This window comes from Gekko japonicus, unplaced genomic scaffold (genome assembly GCF_001447785.1).
Source record: "Gekko japonicus isolate JY-2015 unplaced genomic scaffold, Gekko_japonicus_V1.1 scaffold1050, whole genome shotgun sequence".
NCBI classification, from domain to species: domain Eukaryota; kingdom Metazoa; phylum Chordata; class Lepidosauria; order Squamata; family Gekkonidae; genus Gekko; species Gekko japonicus.
Window position 1 is genome coordinate 592455 of NW_015172034.1, and position 14064 is coordinate 606518.

The 14064-nt window shown below is 43.9% G+C and overlaps 1 protein-coding gene across 2 annotated transcripts in view; it reads left to right on the forward strand.

Annotated features, from left to right (window-relative positions):
- The first annotated feature begins 2248 nt into the window (after positions 1 to 2248).
- LOC107118323 (lipase member M-like) overlaps positions 2249 to 14064 on the forward strand; it is a 39836-nt gene continuing 28020 nt past the window's right edge. Inside the window, exons 1-7 of one of the 2 annotated variants that reach the window (XM_015420626.1) lie at positions 2249 to 2317; positions 2447 to 2523; positions 6598 to 6710; positions 7234 to 7351; positions 8064 to 8262; positions 10553 to 10662; positions 13278 to 13414. In XM_015420626.1, coding sequence (XP_015276112.1) covers positions 6609 to 6710; positions 7234 to 7351; positions 8064 to 8262; positions 10553 to 10662; positions 13278 to 13414 — 666 coding nt within the window. In that variant the 5' untranslated portion in view covers positions 2249 to 2317; positions 2447 to 2523; positions 6598 to 6608. Of the gene's footprint in view, positions 2318 to 2446; positions 2524 to 5961; positions 6021 to 6597; positions 6711 to 7233; positions 7352 to 8063; positions 8263 to 10552; positions 10663 to 13277; positions 13415 to 14064 lie in introns of those variants that run through there. The other variant, XM_015420628.1, reaches the window with a different exon arrangement.

The following is a 14064-nucleotide window of genomic DNA, read 5'->3' on the forward strand; positions in this document are numbered from 1 at the left end:
CTTTATTTTTTATTTATTACATTGTAGTTGGTGATTCTATTCCTTTAAGAGGGGTGAGGTGACGAGGCAGTCTTCTTTTCCGCCTCGGAGGGAGGCGCGGCGCGACGACGCAGAGATAGAGGGAGATTGGGAAGAGTTGCAGCAGAGCGGGGCAGAGACGGAGCGAGGCGCAGACGTGGGTGATGTGGAGACGTGGAGGCGGAGTGACGCGCTGACGTGGGTGATTGGGAGGAGCTGCAGTGGAGCGGGCAGAGGCGGAGCGAAGCCCTGACGTGGACGTGGGAACGAGGGAGAGCGGAGAGGCGCAGTGAGACAACATGGGAGAGGCGGAGTCATCAGAGAAACTTTCAAGACTACTTAAAAAAAGTTAATAAAAACACTTTATTAATAATAAACTTTCCCATAATAAATAGTGTTTGCTTTCTTTGAAATTTCAATCTATTTGTTTTCTCTTTCACGCCTCTCTCAGGTTTGATATGTTTTTCTAGGTATAATCAAGGTATGATATGTTTGACATATGATCAAGATTTGGTATGTTTTTCTAGGTATAATGAAGGTATATTCTGCCTTAGCTCTTTGTAGCCGCAGTGAAACCTGCCAAAGCTCCAGCTTGCGTATCTTCCTGAGGCAGTGGTCAAGGTATGTGATTACTTTGGCTTGAATATTTGTTTACTCAGAATTAACTACTAGAGTTAGCCTTGGAGAACAGTGGACTGCCTGAACTTTCCTATCTGCTAGAAATGTTCTAGTTGGGTGTCACCTGGCAGCAAGCCATCATTTGGGCAACTTCATCCTGCCTCCAAAACTGCTGGCCTTGTTTGTCCTTGTTTGCCTACATGTGAAGCGTGCCAAGAAGTGCCAAGTCTCTCGCCCCGCCCCTAATATGCCACACAGACATAAAAAAATTGATTTTGCTCTTCCCAATCCATCCTGGTGTACAATGAATGATGGCTGTTGCACAGACAGGCCTTCATCTTACGATGTCTGAAGGTGCTCATCAGTCCTCCCTCTAAGCTGAGTTACTGTTAGCTAGCTCCGGCTCACACATTTTTGTCTTAGCTCAGGAAGGATGGCTCCAGAGCAAACTAATTTATGCAGTAGCCAAATCGCTCGCTCACAACTTTAATGCCAGTAGCTCACAAAGTAGAATTTTTGCTCACAATACTCCACATCTTAGAGGGAGCATTGATGCTCACCAGTTTGCTGTATCTGTATTGAACAATCCACCCTATTCATGACTAGTTATGGCCTTACTAGTCCTGTTTATAACACCGCTTGAGAACAGCATGAAGCCAAAAAAATGTTCTCCTTAAAAAATCAGCCATAAGGACCCCGAAATTACTCCGTGGCCCTGAGGTGACCAGCTAATCCTATGTTGCCTCACAGAATGGTGGCTGGGGGATCTGCAGCATGCAGCAAATGTCTCCATGGAAAAGGCGGAGAGCCCTTAGAAGGCTTTCAAACTGCCCTCTCCATTGGCTGAGCTATCAGCACCCCTACCAGAAGTGTCCTGTGCCCAGAGGTCATTTCGGGGGGGATCGCGGGGAATCGCAGTTCCCCTGGGTGAGGTACGGGGGCGGGGCACATGACAAAGCCCCGCCCCCTGCTTCCGGCCGCCCCACTTCCGGCCCTCATTCAGCCAGGAGGAGGCAGGAGAAGAGGGAGGGTAAGTTGCTTCCTCCCTGCCTCTCCCCACCCCTGCCTGTCTGAGGCCAGGGAGGGCCTTCACGGGGCTTCCTTGCACTCCCGCCGGCCTTGCAGGTCCACCGCCGGGCCCCTAATGGGGCTCAGCAGTGGAGCTGCAAGGCCAGCGGCAGCAGCTGGGACCGTTGGGGGCGGGGGGTGTGGCCTTATGACACACTTCTGGTGATGTCAGGGGGTGTGGCCTTATGACACACTTCCGGTGATGTCAGAGGTGTGGCATATGCTAATGAGTTATGCTAATGAGTTCCCCTAGCTCTTTTTCTATGAAACGACCCCTGCCTGTGCCTCATTCAGTTTTGAAGAGCCTGGGCAGCACCACCCCTGGCTTTAATGGCTGTGAATGTGGTCCATTTGTGCCAGCAAAAATGTTTATAGTTGGACTGTTTTACCCATTTACTAAGCAGGAGGATGGCTTGTTTTATTTCTGTAAGTCAGTTTTTAACTCTTATTTTTCCCAATCAGGTTTAGCTAAACCTCTTGGTAGAATTGGACACCCCATCAAATAAAATCCACAAACAAACGTTCATAGTCCAAGGTCCAAGTCGTCCAAACTCCATTTTACTTAAACTGGAGATATTTGTTGGGTGATAGGAACTGCTTGAAACATTTTGGTGTAAGTGCTTTTTATTGTTTTGGACTTAAAATTGGAATAATAGAATAAACTAATACAAACCTTTCTGAAATGTTTCCGCTCACCTTTGGCCCCCCCAAATTATTTTTTTTCCACTGCTCACTTTTGCAGCCAAGGATGTATGTTCAAAACTTCACAGCAACATCATGTTCTTGATGCATGGATATAATGTAGATAACTTAAATATGGTGAGTAGAATCTTTCCATTTTGTGATTCCATATTTTAAACTCTGTCTGAACTCAAACCCAGTCTTGAACTACTCATTTAGCCTGGGTGGCCAAGATAGTGTTAGTACACTCATGGTCCATTTTTATATTCCAAAATATGCTCTGGGAGCTCTATGTAAATTTCCCCAGTGGGGCACATATTGGCTTTCTTGGTCTGTTTTAGGCTGGGAAAATGGCAAAGAAGAGATTTAAGCTGGATCAGACCCACATATAGTTTGGGAGGCATGGAACTCCCAGAACATGTTTTCTAATATATGAACTAAAAATTGGAAGGTCTTTGTAGGTTTGTCTTGGCTTCCACCAGTGAGAAATCAGTTCCCTCTTTAGATGTTTGATATTGGCGCTCCAATGGGAGTAAGCAGTATTCTCAATCCTGCTCCAGAGTTGCGATTTAGTGTGAATCAGGCAATGGGCATATTTTCTATGTGTGCACAGCTTTGGTATAAGTGAACACATTTCCTTAAAAATGTAGGGTTCATTCATATGTACCAAAGCTGCATACACATGGAAAATACCTTCAGTCTCCCATTCACACAAATTGAAAAATGAGTATAAATGAATATATTGAGAAGATTGTGTGAAGTGTGCTCCCCTTATGCAGTGTCAGAGCACCAAAATGGAATGTATTGAAAGGGCTGTGATCTCCTCCAAATGTCTAACCCTTATAAGAGCTACAGGGAAGAAACCTATACCAAAATAGCCTCTGTACCAGTGCCTTTGTGGCATCATTAATATTCACCCTCTTCTCATGCCTAGCTGCAAAAATATAAGCTCTAGTGTTAATTGGCAGATAGTTTCTTTGCATTCCATGGTGCTAATTGAAAGAGTTACCTAGCAGTTCAAAGCGTGAGGTGCCCCTGAGATCCCCTTATCCCTAAACTTAGACAGGAACTCATTTCGGTATTGCTAACAGCTGCTAAAGTGGTTATAGCCAGTAGCTGGAAGTCCCCTAATAAACTGCTGCTATCCTCATGGCGCTTGAAAATATGGGACTACTATATCATGGATAAAATATCCGATATAATCACCACAGCCAATATTCCTCATAAGAAATCAAATCTTCATTTGAAATGGTTTCCCTTTCTAGAGTTCGTGTTTAATACTGTACCTTCTAAATTCACAGTTCCTTCAAAGTACTATGAAGTTTTTCATCGTATGTAACCAAATAAGTATTTTCTAAGTGTTACTATATAGCTAAAACTTGTTCTGTGGAAGTTATATGTTAAATGTTTTGTATGTTTATTGCTGTTTTATAAAATAAAAAATGTTATTGAAAAAGATATGCCTCTTTGCTCCCACATGTGTTCTACTGCATAGTTGTAAATCAAACAAATATTTTAAAAACTGTCACAGATCTCCTGTATCCAAAATATAGGGGGTGCAGAAGTCTTTCCCGCAGTGCCAGGACAGGATTGGCACAAAAGTTTTGTATTTTTTAAAAAAATCTTTAAATGCTAGTCTCCCTCTCTTCACTTGTGGTAATCACAATGACTGGGGAAGGGCACTGTCTGAAGATACCAGAGTCTCTATTCTTCCCCTTCCTTGTCCACTTCTGGCAGCTGTTCTTGTTCCTGCCTCCTTCCTGCCCTCTCCTTGGCCATAATTGGAGGGGGGGGGGAACAAAAAAGGGTGGGGACTCAATCCAAGATATAACTGCGAACCAAAAGGGCTAAGCCAACACTGTATACTATAAAAGTACAAATGTTTATTAAGGTGTACACATGTTAAAACATATTATGATTAAAAGAAAGAGTCTAAATATCAGACTTATAAAAACTTTTCCAATACGGTAAACCCATCAAATGTATTTGAAGTTTTTATAAGTCTGATATTTAGACTCTTTCTTTTAATCATAATATGTTTTAACATGTGTACACAGTAAACCTTTGTACTTTTATAATATACAGTGTTAGCTTAGCCCTTTTGGTTCGCAGCATAATTGGAGGGAAACAGATTCTCTCTGGGAAGTGTAACTTCACCATTAACAATTAGTTCAGGGTGGCTCTTCCCAAAAATATCAAAGTCCTTCAGGGCTTTAAGTATAAAGAGCTGCATTTTGCATTGTGGCTTCAAACAAATGGGTAGCAAGCAAGCATAGATCCTTCAGGGTGATACTGCCCGTATATCCAGCTGCCAACAACAATGTTTTGAACGAACTGAATCTTCCAGACAGTTTTCAGAGACGGCCCCATGTAAAGCAAGTTATAAGAAACCATCATAAATATGTTTACCAAAAAATGGTAAAATTAATTTTAACTGCCAATCTCTTCCCCACCCAGACTATTTTTAAAGATTGTAGATACTACCTGTAATAACTTTTGCCACTCCTTCCACATGTTTCACCACAGGTTATCCTAAAGTAGTTGTAACCTTGCCTCACTACAAGACAATGGCAGTGTACTTGTACCGTGCAAAGATTTTTCCCCCTGAGGGCTAATATAAATATTGTTGGATGAATGACCAGTTCATTAGAGGAGACTGAGGAATCTCCTGAATGTAGATTTAACAACGTTTACAACATAAGGTGTCCAGAAATCATCTTGTTAGTTTTTAATACACTCAGAATAAGAGGTAGAAATAGACTACCTCTATTAATAGTTTTTAATACACTAAGAGTAGAAACAGACTAACACGGCTACCCATCTTGATCAGAATAGGGGAGAAAACTCTTGGGATCTGAATACTTGTTCACTAAGACTTATGAGTACGCTTGCCAGTCTCCAGGGGGTGGCTGGAGTTACAACTGATCTCCAGGCAACAGAGATAAGTTCCCCTGGAGAAAATGGTGGCTTTGGAAGGTGGACTCTATGGCATCATACCCCACTGAAGTCCCTCCCCTCCTCAAACCACACCCTCCTCATGCTCCCCCCTCAAAATCTCCAGGTATTTCCCAGCCTGGAGCTGGCAACCCTGTTCTGAGTATAAAATTGACTTCAGTTGATCCCTAAAAACAGTTTCCTGGAAGTAAGCCTCATTGAATAGACTTGAGTAGGATTCTCAGTAGACCTGCTTGAGATTATTCTTGTAGTCACATTCAGATGTGTTTTTCTATTATTTCAGAAGCAAGCATGTGTACATTTTATTTGGAGAGACCAACCTTTCATGAAATAAAGGATACAGGCATTAAGAGAAATAATTTCTCCATGTCCCAAAACAGATTAAAACTGTCCCTACAGGTCAGGATATGCAAATACACTGTATCCCACTCAGCAACTAAATCACAGAACTGCTGCTTCCAGTTTTCTGAGCTTCCTGGTTAGCACAGACAGCTTATTTGTACAAGAAGAGTCACAAACAGATAGTGGGGTGCGGGCTCTGAACTCTTTGCCTCTTGAACTCTTCATTTCAAAGACTGGACGCAAGGCTGAACTGAGTAAACATTTCCTGAGTATCTGTTGCAGTACTGGGCAGTCTGAGTGGAATTTTGGTCATATTCTGACAGGACCTCCTGGTTTTGGTAATTACATGGACACCTTGCTTACCTATTGATAAACTGGGAAGATAGCTACTGGGGGATTTGTAATTAACTAATAGTATTGCAGCTGGTTTTGATTAAAATCAGACAGTTGCTGCATCACATGTTTGTTGCTGTATTCTTTGAATAAGAGATTGCACCTGAAAAGAAAGTGAAACACAAATTATTTGTAAAGAACTTTCCTATACCTGTATAATTGCTAGAGGAGAAATTATATGATGAAAGATAAATCTTTGAAGTAAGTAAATGGTGATACCGTGAACACAATTTCTTGTTGCCAGTTAATCCCTTGAATCTTTGTTCTGTCTTGTTACTTCTTTTGGTTAATGATGAAAAGGCACGTTACCGGCATGTGTTGCTTCAAATGCAGAGTGTTTTTCTTGGAACAGGAAAACATTATACCATGGGACAGCTTTTGGGTGGTATCTTATATGGAAGTATGTTGCTAGATTTGTACCTTTGTACATTGACCTCTTTTCTGTGTGCTGCTCTGTGTGTGAAAAAAGCAGCACCTAAACACAGATTTGGGTTGTAACACTATATGATAACTTTCTTCTAGGTCGATTGAAGATGTTGCTGATTTTGTTTGCAATGTGCTGCCTGTATGCCACTATGGATGTTCAAGGAATTCCTCAAGATGGAAAAAATAAGCCAAGAACTTTAATGAATACTGTAAGTAACACAGGGAAGAATAAAAATGCCTTTAAAATTGAAGTCTGCTAATGGAATTTTGTGAAAACTTGTGTTCACCACCATTCAGCATTCTATTACTTTGTTTGTCAGGTAAGGGGGGTCAGAGAGAGAGAGAGAGAGGTGGAGATAACTTTGGGTCATTTTGTTGTTTTTCAGTTTTCTTAATTCTTTAATATTGGAATTAAAGTTAATTGTAGATTGATGTTTCTGGGTGCAATTCCCCTTTCTTCATCTGGATGAAATTCTCAGGGTGCTGAGCCTCTCTCCCAGATTTCTGGCAGAAGGAAGGAAATGTCCCCATGATATAAGCAATTAAAATGCTCCAATGATGGCTCTGGAGAGGCATACGCTGAACTGCAGGATTTAGTAGCATTGCTGTCTCAAGCATAGTAGATACTGCCTTGCCTGTTCCAAGAATTTTGGGAAAGCGCTGGGGTTGAATAAAGGCAAAGAGTTTGTCTATATTTTCCCAGTTACATTCAGAGTATATTTTTCTCTGCAGAAAGAATTGATCCTCTATCATGGATACCCCTGTGAGGAGCACGATGTTGTAACACAAGATGACTATATCCTTAGTATTTTCCGAATTCCATATGGGAGAGAAGAAAATGCAAGCACAAGTATGACCTTGTATTATACAATAATTCAGTCTCTGTATTTTGATGCACTGTAAGCATAACAGCACTGCTTGACCTTATCAGCATGTGTATTGCTTTTCCACTGATATCCTTGCAGACATTCAGTGACACAGAAAGTGCATTTGATGATCACAACAAATGAATCTTGACTATGGCATGAAAATATAGCACATTATTGTTAAGTCACTTCTGCAGACTCTGCACAATTCAACTGAAAGTCAGGCACTGTGGCAAAGCAAGCCCAGTTTGGAGGAAGAAGAGGGTATGAGTCCATTGTACAGTGTTGCCAACTGGCCTGGAAAAAGTTGTCCTGTGCTTTTAGTAGATGCTTAATACAGTGTTATCTATTGGGTTATATTATTTACCCCTGTGCCATCAAAAGATTCAGCTGTCTATTTTTACATGCAGCCTCTTTTAAAGGGGTGACACATTTTTCTCCAGACCAGTTGGCAACCCTAAGCACAAACCTAATATCCAATACAAGTAATTGTGTGTGTGTTAACTTGGCAGTGGCAAAGCAGGTACTGCAGTGGGAGAAAGGGATTGTGTGCCCCACGCATGGTGCCATATATGGGAAGGTTTTAACCTTATCACCGAATTTCTTGGCAAAATACCCAATAGATTATGATAACCTGGATTGGGTGAGAAGAATCTTTTTCTGTTGCACAACCTAATTTCTTGATTTTTCTTTCAGATTCGAAGCCTGCTGTACTCCTGCAACATGGCATGTTTGGAGAAGCTTCTAATTGGATCGCCAGTGGTTCTAGTAATAGCCTAGGCTTTGTCCTAGCAGATAATGGCTGTGATGTTTGGCTAGGAAGCAGCAGGGGGAGCCAGTGGTCTAAAAAACATGTGTCTCTTTCAACTGAAGATGAGAATTTCTGGGCATTCAGGTAGGTCAGGGGTTTCAAACGCATGGCCCGCAGGCCAGATTCGGCCCCTGCACGGCTCAGATCCAGCCCACAAGCAACTTCCTTCTCCTGCTTCCTTTTCTAGGACTGCTGTTGCAGCCATACAGTAGCTTGCTTTTTCCCCAGCTCCCTCACTGGCTCTTGCTTCCTGGCTCTTGCCTCCCCCCCCCCAGGCTCCCTCTGTGGCTGCTTCCTGCTTTGTGCGGGAGGTATACAAAGACAAGACACTCTCTCTCACACGCACACAGATACACACACCTTCTGCTTCCTTCTTTGGGACTGCTTCTCCTCTTTTGAGGAGGAAGGGAGGAGGGAGAGAGAGAGAACAAAGTTGGAGTTCCATGGCACCTTTAAGACCAATAATGTTTTATTCCAGGTATAAGTTCTTGTGTGCAAATACATTTCTTCAGAGAAGGGGAGAGTGGATGGATGGATGGATTCTTCTGACAAGCACAGTTTACATTGAGGAATTATTTTGGCTTATTCTGGAAAGTTTTTTATTTTTAAAGAAAGATTGGATTTCTCTGTTCCTATCTGGATTTTATTTTCTTTCAAAAAGACCCTAATTAGGAATTAGAACACTTGGATTACAGATGCCAAATGATAATAGCCCTCACCTGGAGATTGGCAACGATGGTTGCCCAGAAGGGAATGGTTGGTTTGAAGGGTGGAGTCTATGGCTTTGTACCTGTCCAAGGTCCCACGCCTCCTGAAACCTCACCCTCTCCAGCCACCATCCCTCACATCTCCAGGAATTTCCCACCTGGAGTTGGCAACCCTATCTCCTTCCCAGCCAATCATCAACCTACCTTTATTTCCCCCTCATTCTTCAGCTTTCCACCCCCCACACACCTGCAGCCTCTTCTATACTATGAAGCCCTGACTGCTACGTCATATTGGCTGTCATACGGGGGCCACCTTGGCCACATATAAGGATACAGAGCCCACCATTTTCTCCAGGGGAACTGATATCTGCCATCTGGAAAGCAGTTGTAATTCTGAGTGATCTCCAGCCCTCACTTGGAGATTGGACACATTTTACCTCAGAACAGCAAACTGTTTAGAATGTTAGAGGCAAAAGCCAATCAAGTTGCATATGCAAACAACCTCTGTGTTCTGCCTGGTTATGTGGGGGAGAGGAACAGCAAACTGTTTAGAATGTTGGAGGCGAGACTCAAGCAATGCAGCCAGTGGATAGGGACAGATTCTGAGTGACACACCAGGGCGCCAACCAATTCCAGAGCGTGTGGAATGTTCTAGAGAAGTGCCACCACCATTCGGCTTTTACATATAAGGGAGATAGTTACAAAGTTACAAACCCTTGAGGAGATTTTTTTGTCTGAAGAAGTGTGCTTTGCACATGAAAGCTTACACTTTGAATAAAACTTTGTTGGTCTTAAAGGTGCCACTGGACTCAAACTTTGTTCTGCTGCTTCAGACCAATATGGCTACCCACCTGAATTTAACACAATGCTTTGTAATGCAATGCTTAAACATATTGCCTTGCAGCCAAGTTCTTGGTGGGGGCAAGGAATTCCCTGCCCCCAGCTCCCATTGACTGCTGCCACTGCAAGTAGCAGCGGGAGAAAATAAAAATACCCAGTAGCATTGTATGCCATGCTGCATTTTTTACCAGAAGTGATATAGAGTAGCTTTAGGAACTGAGTGTCTGGTGATTCCTAGAGCTACCCATGGTAACTTCCTATTTTTGATGGAAATAATATCCTTATGTCCGTGACACACACACCCCTCCGGGTACACTGGGTAGCTCTAGGAATTGCCAGAAACTCTATGGCTGTGCTTGGAAGTGAAGTAGTAACATTGGTGATGTCCTTGCCCCAAAACCCTCCCTCTGGTTGCCAGGCAACCCAGCTGCAGGGGGCACTGACATGGACTGGAGCTGTGGCAGTCTGGGGGGATGTGGGGTTAACTCTTCCTCCTCATGCCATTTCTAGAGTTGGAAATGCCGACCACTGCATCTTTAATCAGCAGGAGGATTTTGTCCTCCTTTTGAGGCATAAAGCAGCCCAGGACTGCCATTTAAATGCCATTTCTGTTACAGCAAATGAGTGTGTGTGTGTGTGTGTGTGTGTGTGTAAGCCTCAACCTCCACTGTTCCCAGTCCCACCACCCCATCCATATCGGGCTTCCCGACAGCAGCTTTTTGTGACTGAATTACAGTCTTTCATTTAATGAAATCAGGTCACAAACTTCAGTGTTCAAATATATTTGGCACATATCCTGCCTTAGCAAATGGCATTTCCATCCACAGCTTTGATCACATGGCTCAATATGATCTTCCAGCGACTGTAGATTTTATCCTGCAGAAAACTGGACAGCAGCAGTTATTTTATGTTGGTCATTCACAAGGAAGCACTATAGGTAAGCTGGCACGGCTGCCGTGTCCAAACAAAACTGATTTGAAAGTTAAGTCTGATTATTATATTTTATTCAGTGGGAATTACATGGAAGTGTGGACTGCATCTTATGCTCAACTGGGGGCTGCTGTCAAATGTGTTATCCCAATATGAGTTCCCTTCACTGGCCCTATAATGTGTAGGATCACTTAGCTAGTGTCCTGATAAAATCATATTGTGTGTTTCTCCACCAGTTGAAGATAATAAAATCAAGGAGGGGTATGGAAATGTATGACATGATGGTGCTAGGATGTGAGGTATATGACTGTATGGAGAATCTTCATACTCAGCATTCTGATGCCACTTCGTAGCACTGTGTTAAGTGAGCTAAAATCCTCAGCTCGGTGAACTAACACCATGGACTGTGGCACTTTCTCGAGAGTGAGCCCCATTGAATAAAATTGAGACTCACTTTTGAGTAGAGTCCCAGTAGATGCTTAATGGATATGGGTATCTTTTTATGTCAGGCACAAGACATTAGTTTTGTAGCATCAAGTTTCCTTTCAAGGGTTTCCACTTCCAATGCACTTCCTATACGTCATTTTTAGGCGCATGGCTCCCCAAATGATTCGCATCAATCAAGAGATATGTCTGCCATCAGGCTTATGAAGTAACAAAAAAAGATGTGCAAGGGAGGGGAGGTAGAGCAAAAGAGGATGGAGAGCATCTTGACAGAGGTTGACTGAAATGAGCATTTATATCCATTTGGGGACTGGACTAATCTTCCCTTGTTAGTCTTCTTGTTAGGATACTGGTGTTGCATCGGAGCGGTGGCGCAGGCGGATAAAACACCTGCATATAACATCTACAAACAGCTGTGGCAGCTGTTCGATTCCCACCGTGGCCAGAGTGAGCACCTGGCCCCAGTCCCAGCTCCCGCCAACCCAGCGGTTCAAAAGCACGATGTAACACCAAATGTGCGAGTAGATCAATGGGTACCTACCTTAGATGGTAGGGGGCACCCTCCCCCCATCGAGGGGGGTTCGTGGAGTGGTGGCGAGAGGCGAGACGACGGACGGCGAGCGGCGGAGAAATGGCGACGGAGGACAACATCTTAGAGGGTCCGGACGGTGGTGAAAAAGGCGGAGCCAGGAGGACGCCGGAGCGTGGAGGGCACAGGCGTGGCGGCGCCTCAATGGACGGAGCCGGAAGCCACACCGGAAGCGCGCCGAGCACCAGAGAGGCCCGCTGTATCACCACCAGAAAAAGATCACAGACAGAAAGAGGTAGAAGCCAGAAGAAGCTGTGCCGCCGATCCGCTGATCCGATCCAGAACGTCCCTCCACTGGGTGCTGTTAGGACAGTCCCCACCCCAGCATACATGTGGCCCTAGGTAAGGGATAATGGTTAACTGTAGCCACTCAGAGACCCCCTGGGGGAGTTCGAGCGGGGTAGCAAGTTGAAAGTTAAATTTAAAAAAAAACCTCTGTGGGAAGAGTGTTCTTCTCTCCCATCTACAGTCTGCTGTATGAATTTAAAAGTTTTGGGCTCGTTTATACAGTTCCTGGCTGAAAATTCTGTAGCAGGGTAAGGAAAATGCAAACTCACTGAAGGGGGCAGGATCCACAAAGCTAACTTTAAACTATGTTATGTATTTACTGTAAATTAGACAACTATACATTGTTAGGCACATTTTGCTGCTTGGGTTGCACCAGCTTCTGGAAAAACACACTCTTTTGTTGGAAGCACAAAATACAGCTTTGCACAGTTCTCTTCAGTTCACATTTGGAAAGATTCTGGTGGTGTGCCATGAGACAGAAAGTTAGGGTTGCCAGTGGCCTGGAGAAAAATAAATGTCTTTTAATGGATGCTTAATGTTACTTACCTCCATTCCAAGACAGGCTTCAACTGCCCATTTCCATACTTTAAACCTCTGTTAAAGGGACAGTGCATCTTTTCTCTCCAGGTTGTTGGCAATACTATGAGAAAGTGCCTCTTTGAGTATAGAGTGTTTGTGTAAACTTAATGCTGTATACCTGGTTTGCAAAAGTTCTGAATATTGGTAACAAAAGACTTGGAGCACACAATGAGATACTTTTTAATCACATACATTTCAGTGGGAGAAATTGTAATCATTATGTTAACTTTTCCATTGAATTCAACCAGACCTAAATATTGTTACCTGGATCATACCGACAGCAGCACTTCTAAAACTCAGATGTTTTCCGCGCAAATGGCTCTCCCCACTCTTGCATCTCTATTCCTTCGCCTGTTCAGCTGGTTTCCACAATGGTATTTGTTGTCCGAGATGCAAAAACAAGGTTTGTCTTCCCTTGCATCAGACTTCACTGTTTTTGGGAATTCTGTTACTGTACCAGAAGGAGGAGCAAACCTCGTTTTTGCACCCCGGACTGCAAATACCATTGTGTAAACCATCTGAACAGGCGAAGGAATAGAGATTCAAGAGCGGGGAGAGCCTTTTGTGCAGAAAACGTCTCAGTCATTGAGCGCTACCTTGGTTTTTGTATTACATTAATTGTCTGAAGTTACCTGCAAAATTTTAGAATTATTTTTAGCTATAATCTGCTTGTATTCCTGGAGAGAAAAAACATTTGTCTGCCTCTTTGCTTCTCCCCTCAGGTTTTATAGCTTTTTCCACTATGCCTCATTTGGCTAGAAAAATCAAGATAAACTTTGCCTTAGCTCCTGTGGTCTCAGTAAAACATGCCATATCTCCATTAAAAAAGCTTTTTACGCTTCCTGATTTCCTTTACAAGGTATGTACCTCTCTTGTCTTGGTTCTGTTGTGTAAAAATGGAACTGCATGTTAGTTCTGTGATCACTGTGATGGACTTAGGACTATATCAAGCTGACTTAATGCCAAGTCAGGTCACTGGTCCATGCTGTCTACTCTGAGGCGGTTTCCACATGGCGACAGGCTTGTGTGGCTTCCCTGGAGCTGGTGTAGCTGCTGATAAAGTGCAGTGGCAACTGGGCTTCCCTGTAGCAGCTTTCCCTGCAGTTTCCCTGCCCCAACCCTCCATTAGCAGCCGCCTCCCCTCCTCTGATACAGCACTAGGTGTATCAGGTTTTGTGAATTCTCAGCTAAGTCTGTAGCCCCTTTCCATTGCGAGGATATGCCATCCCCCTTATATCTCAACACTTAAAAAAGGAGAGAGCTGAGAATTTGCAGAACTTGAGACACTTATAGTTACAACAGTATCTATATATCTAATACCCAAGTGGCCCCGTCTGTGCGGGGGCCGGGGGGAAGCGCTGAGGCCCGGTGGCCAGAAGCCGCGCGGGCCTCGCTCTCAAGCCGGGGGCCGGGGGGAAGCGACGAGGCCCACCGGCTACAAGCCGTGCGGGCCTCGCTTTCCAGGCGGCGGGGGGGGGGGGCAGGCAGGCGCGCCGCCGCCCTCCACGC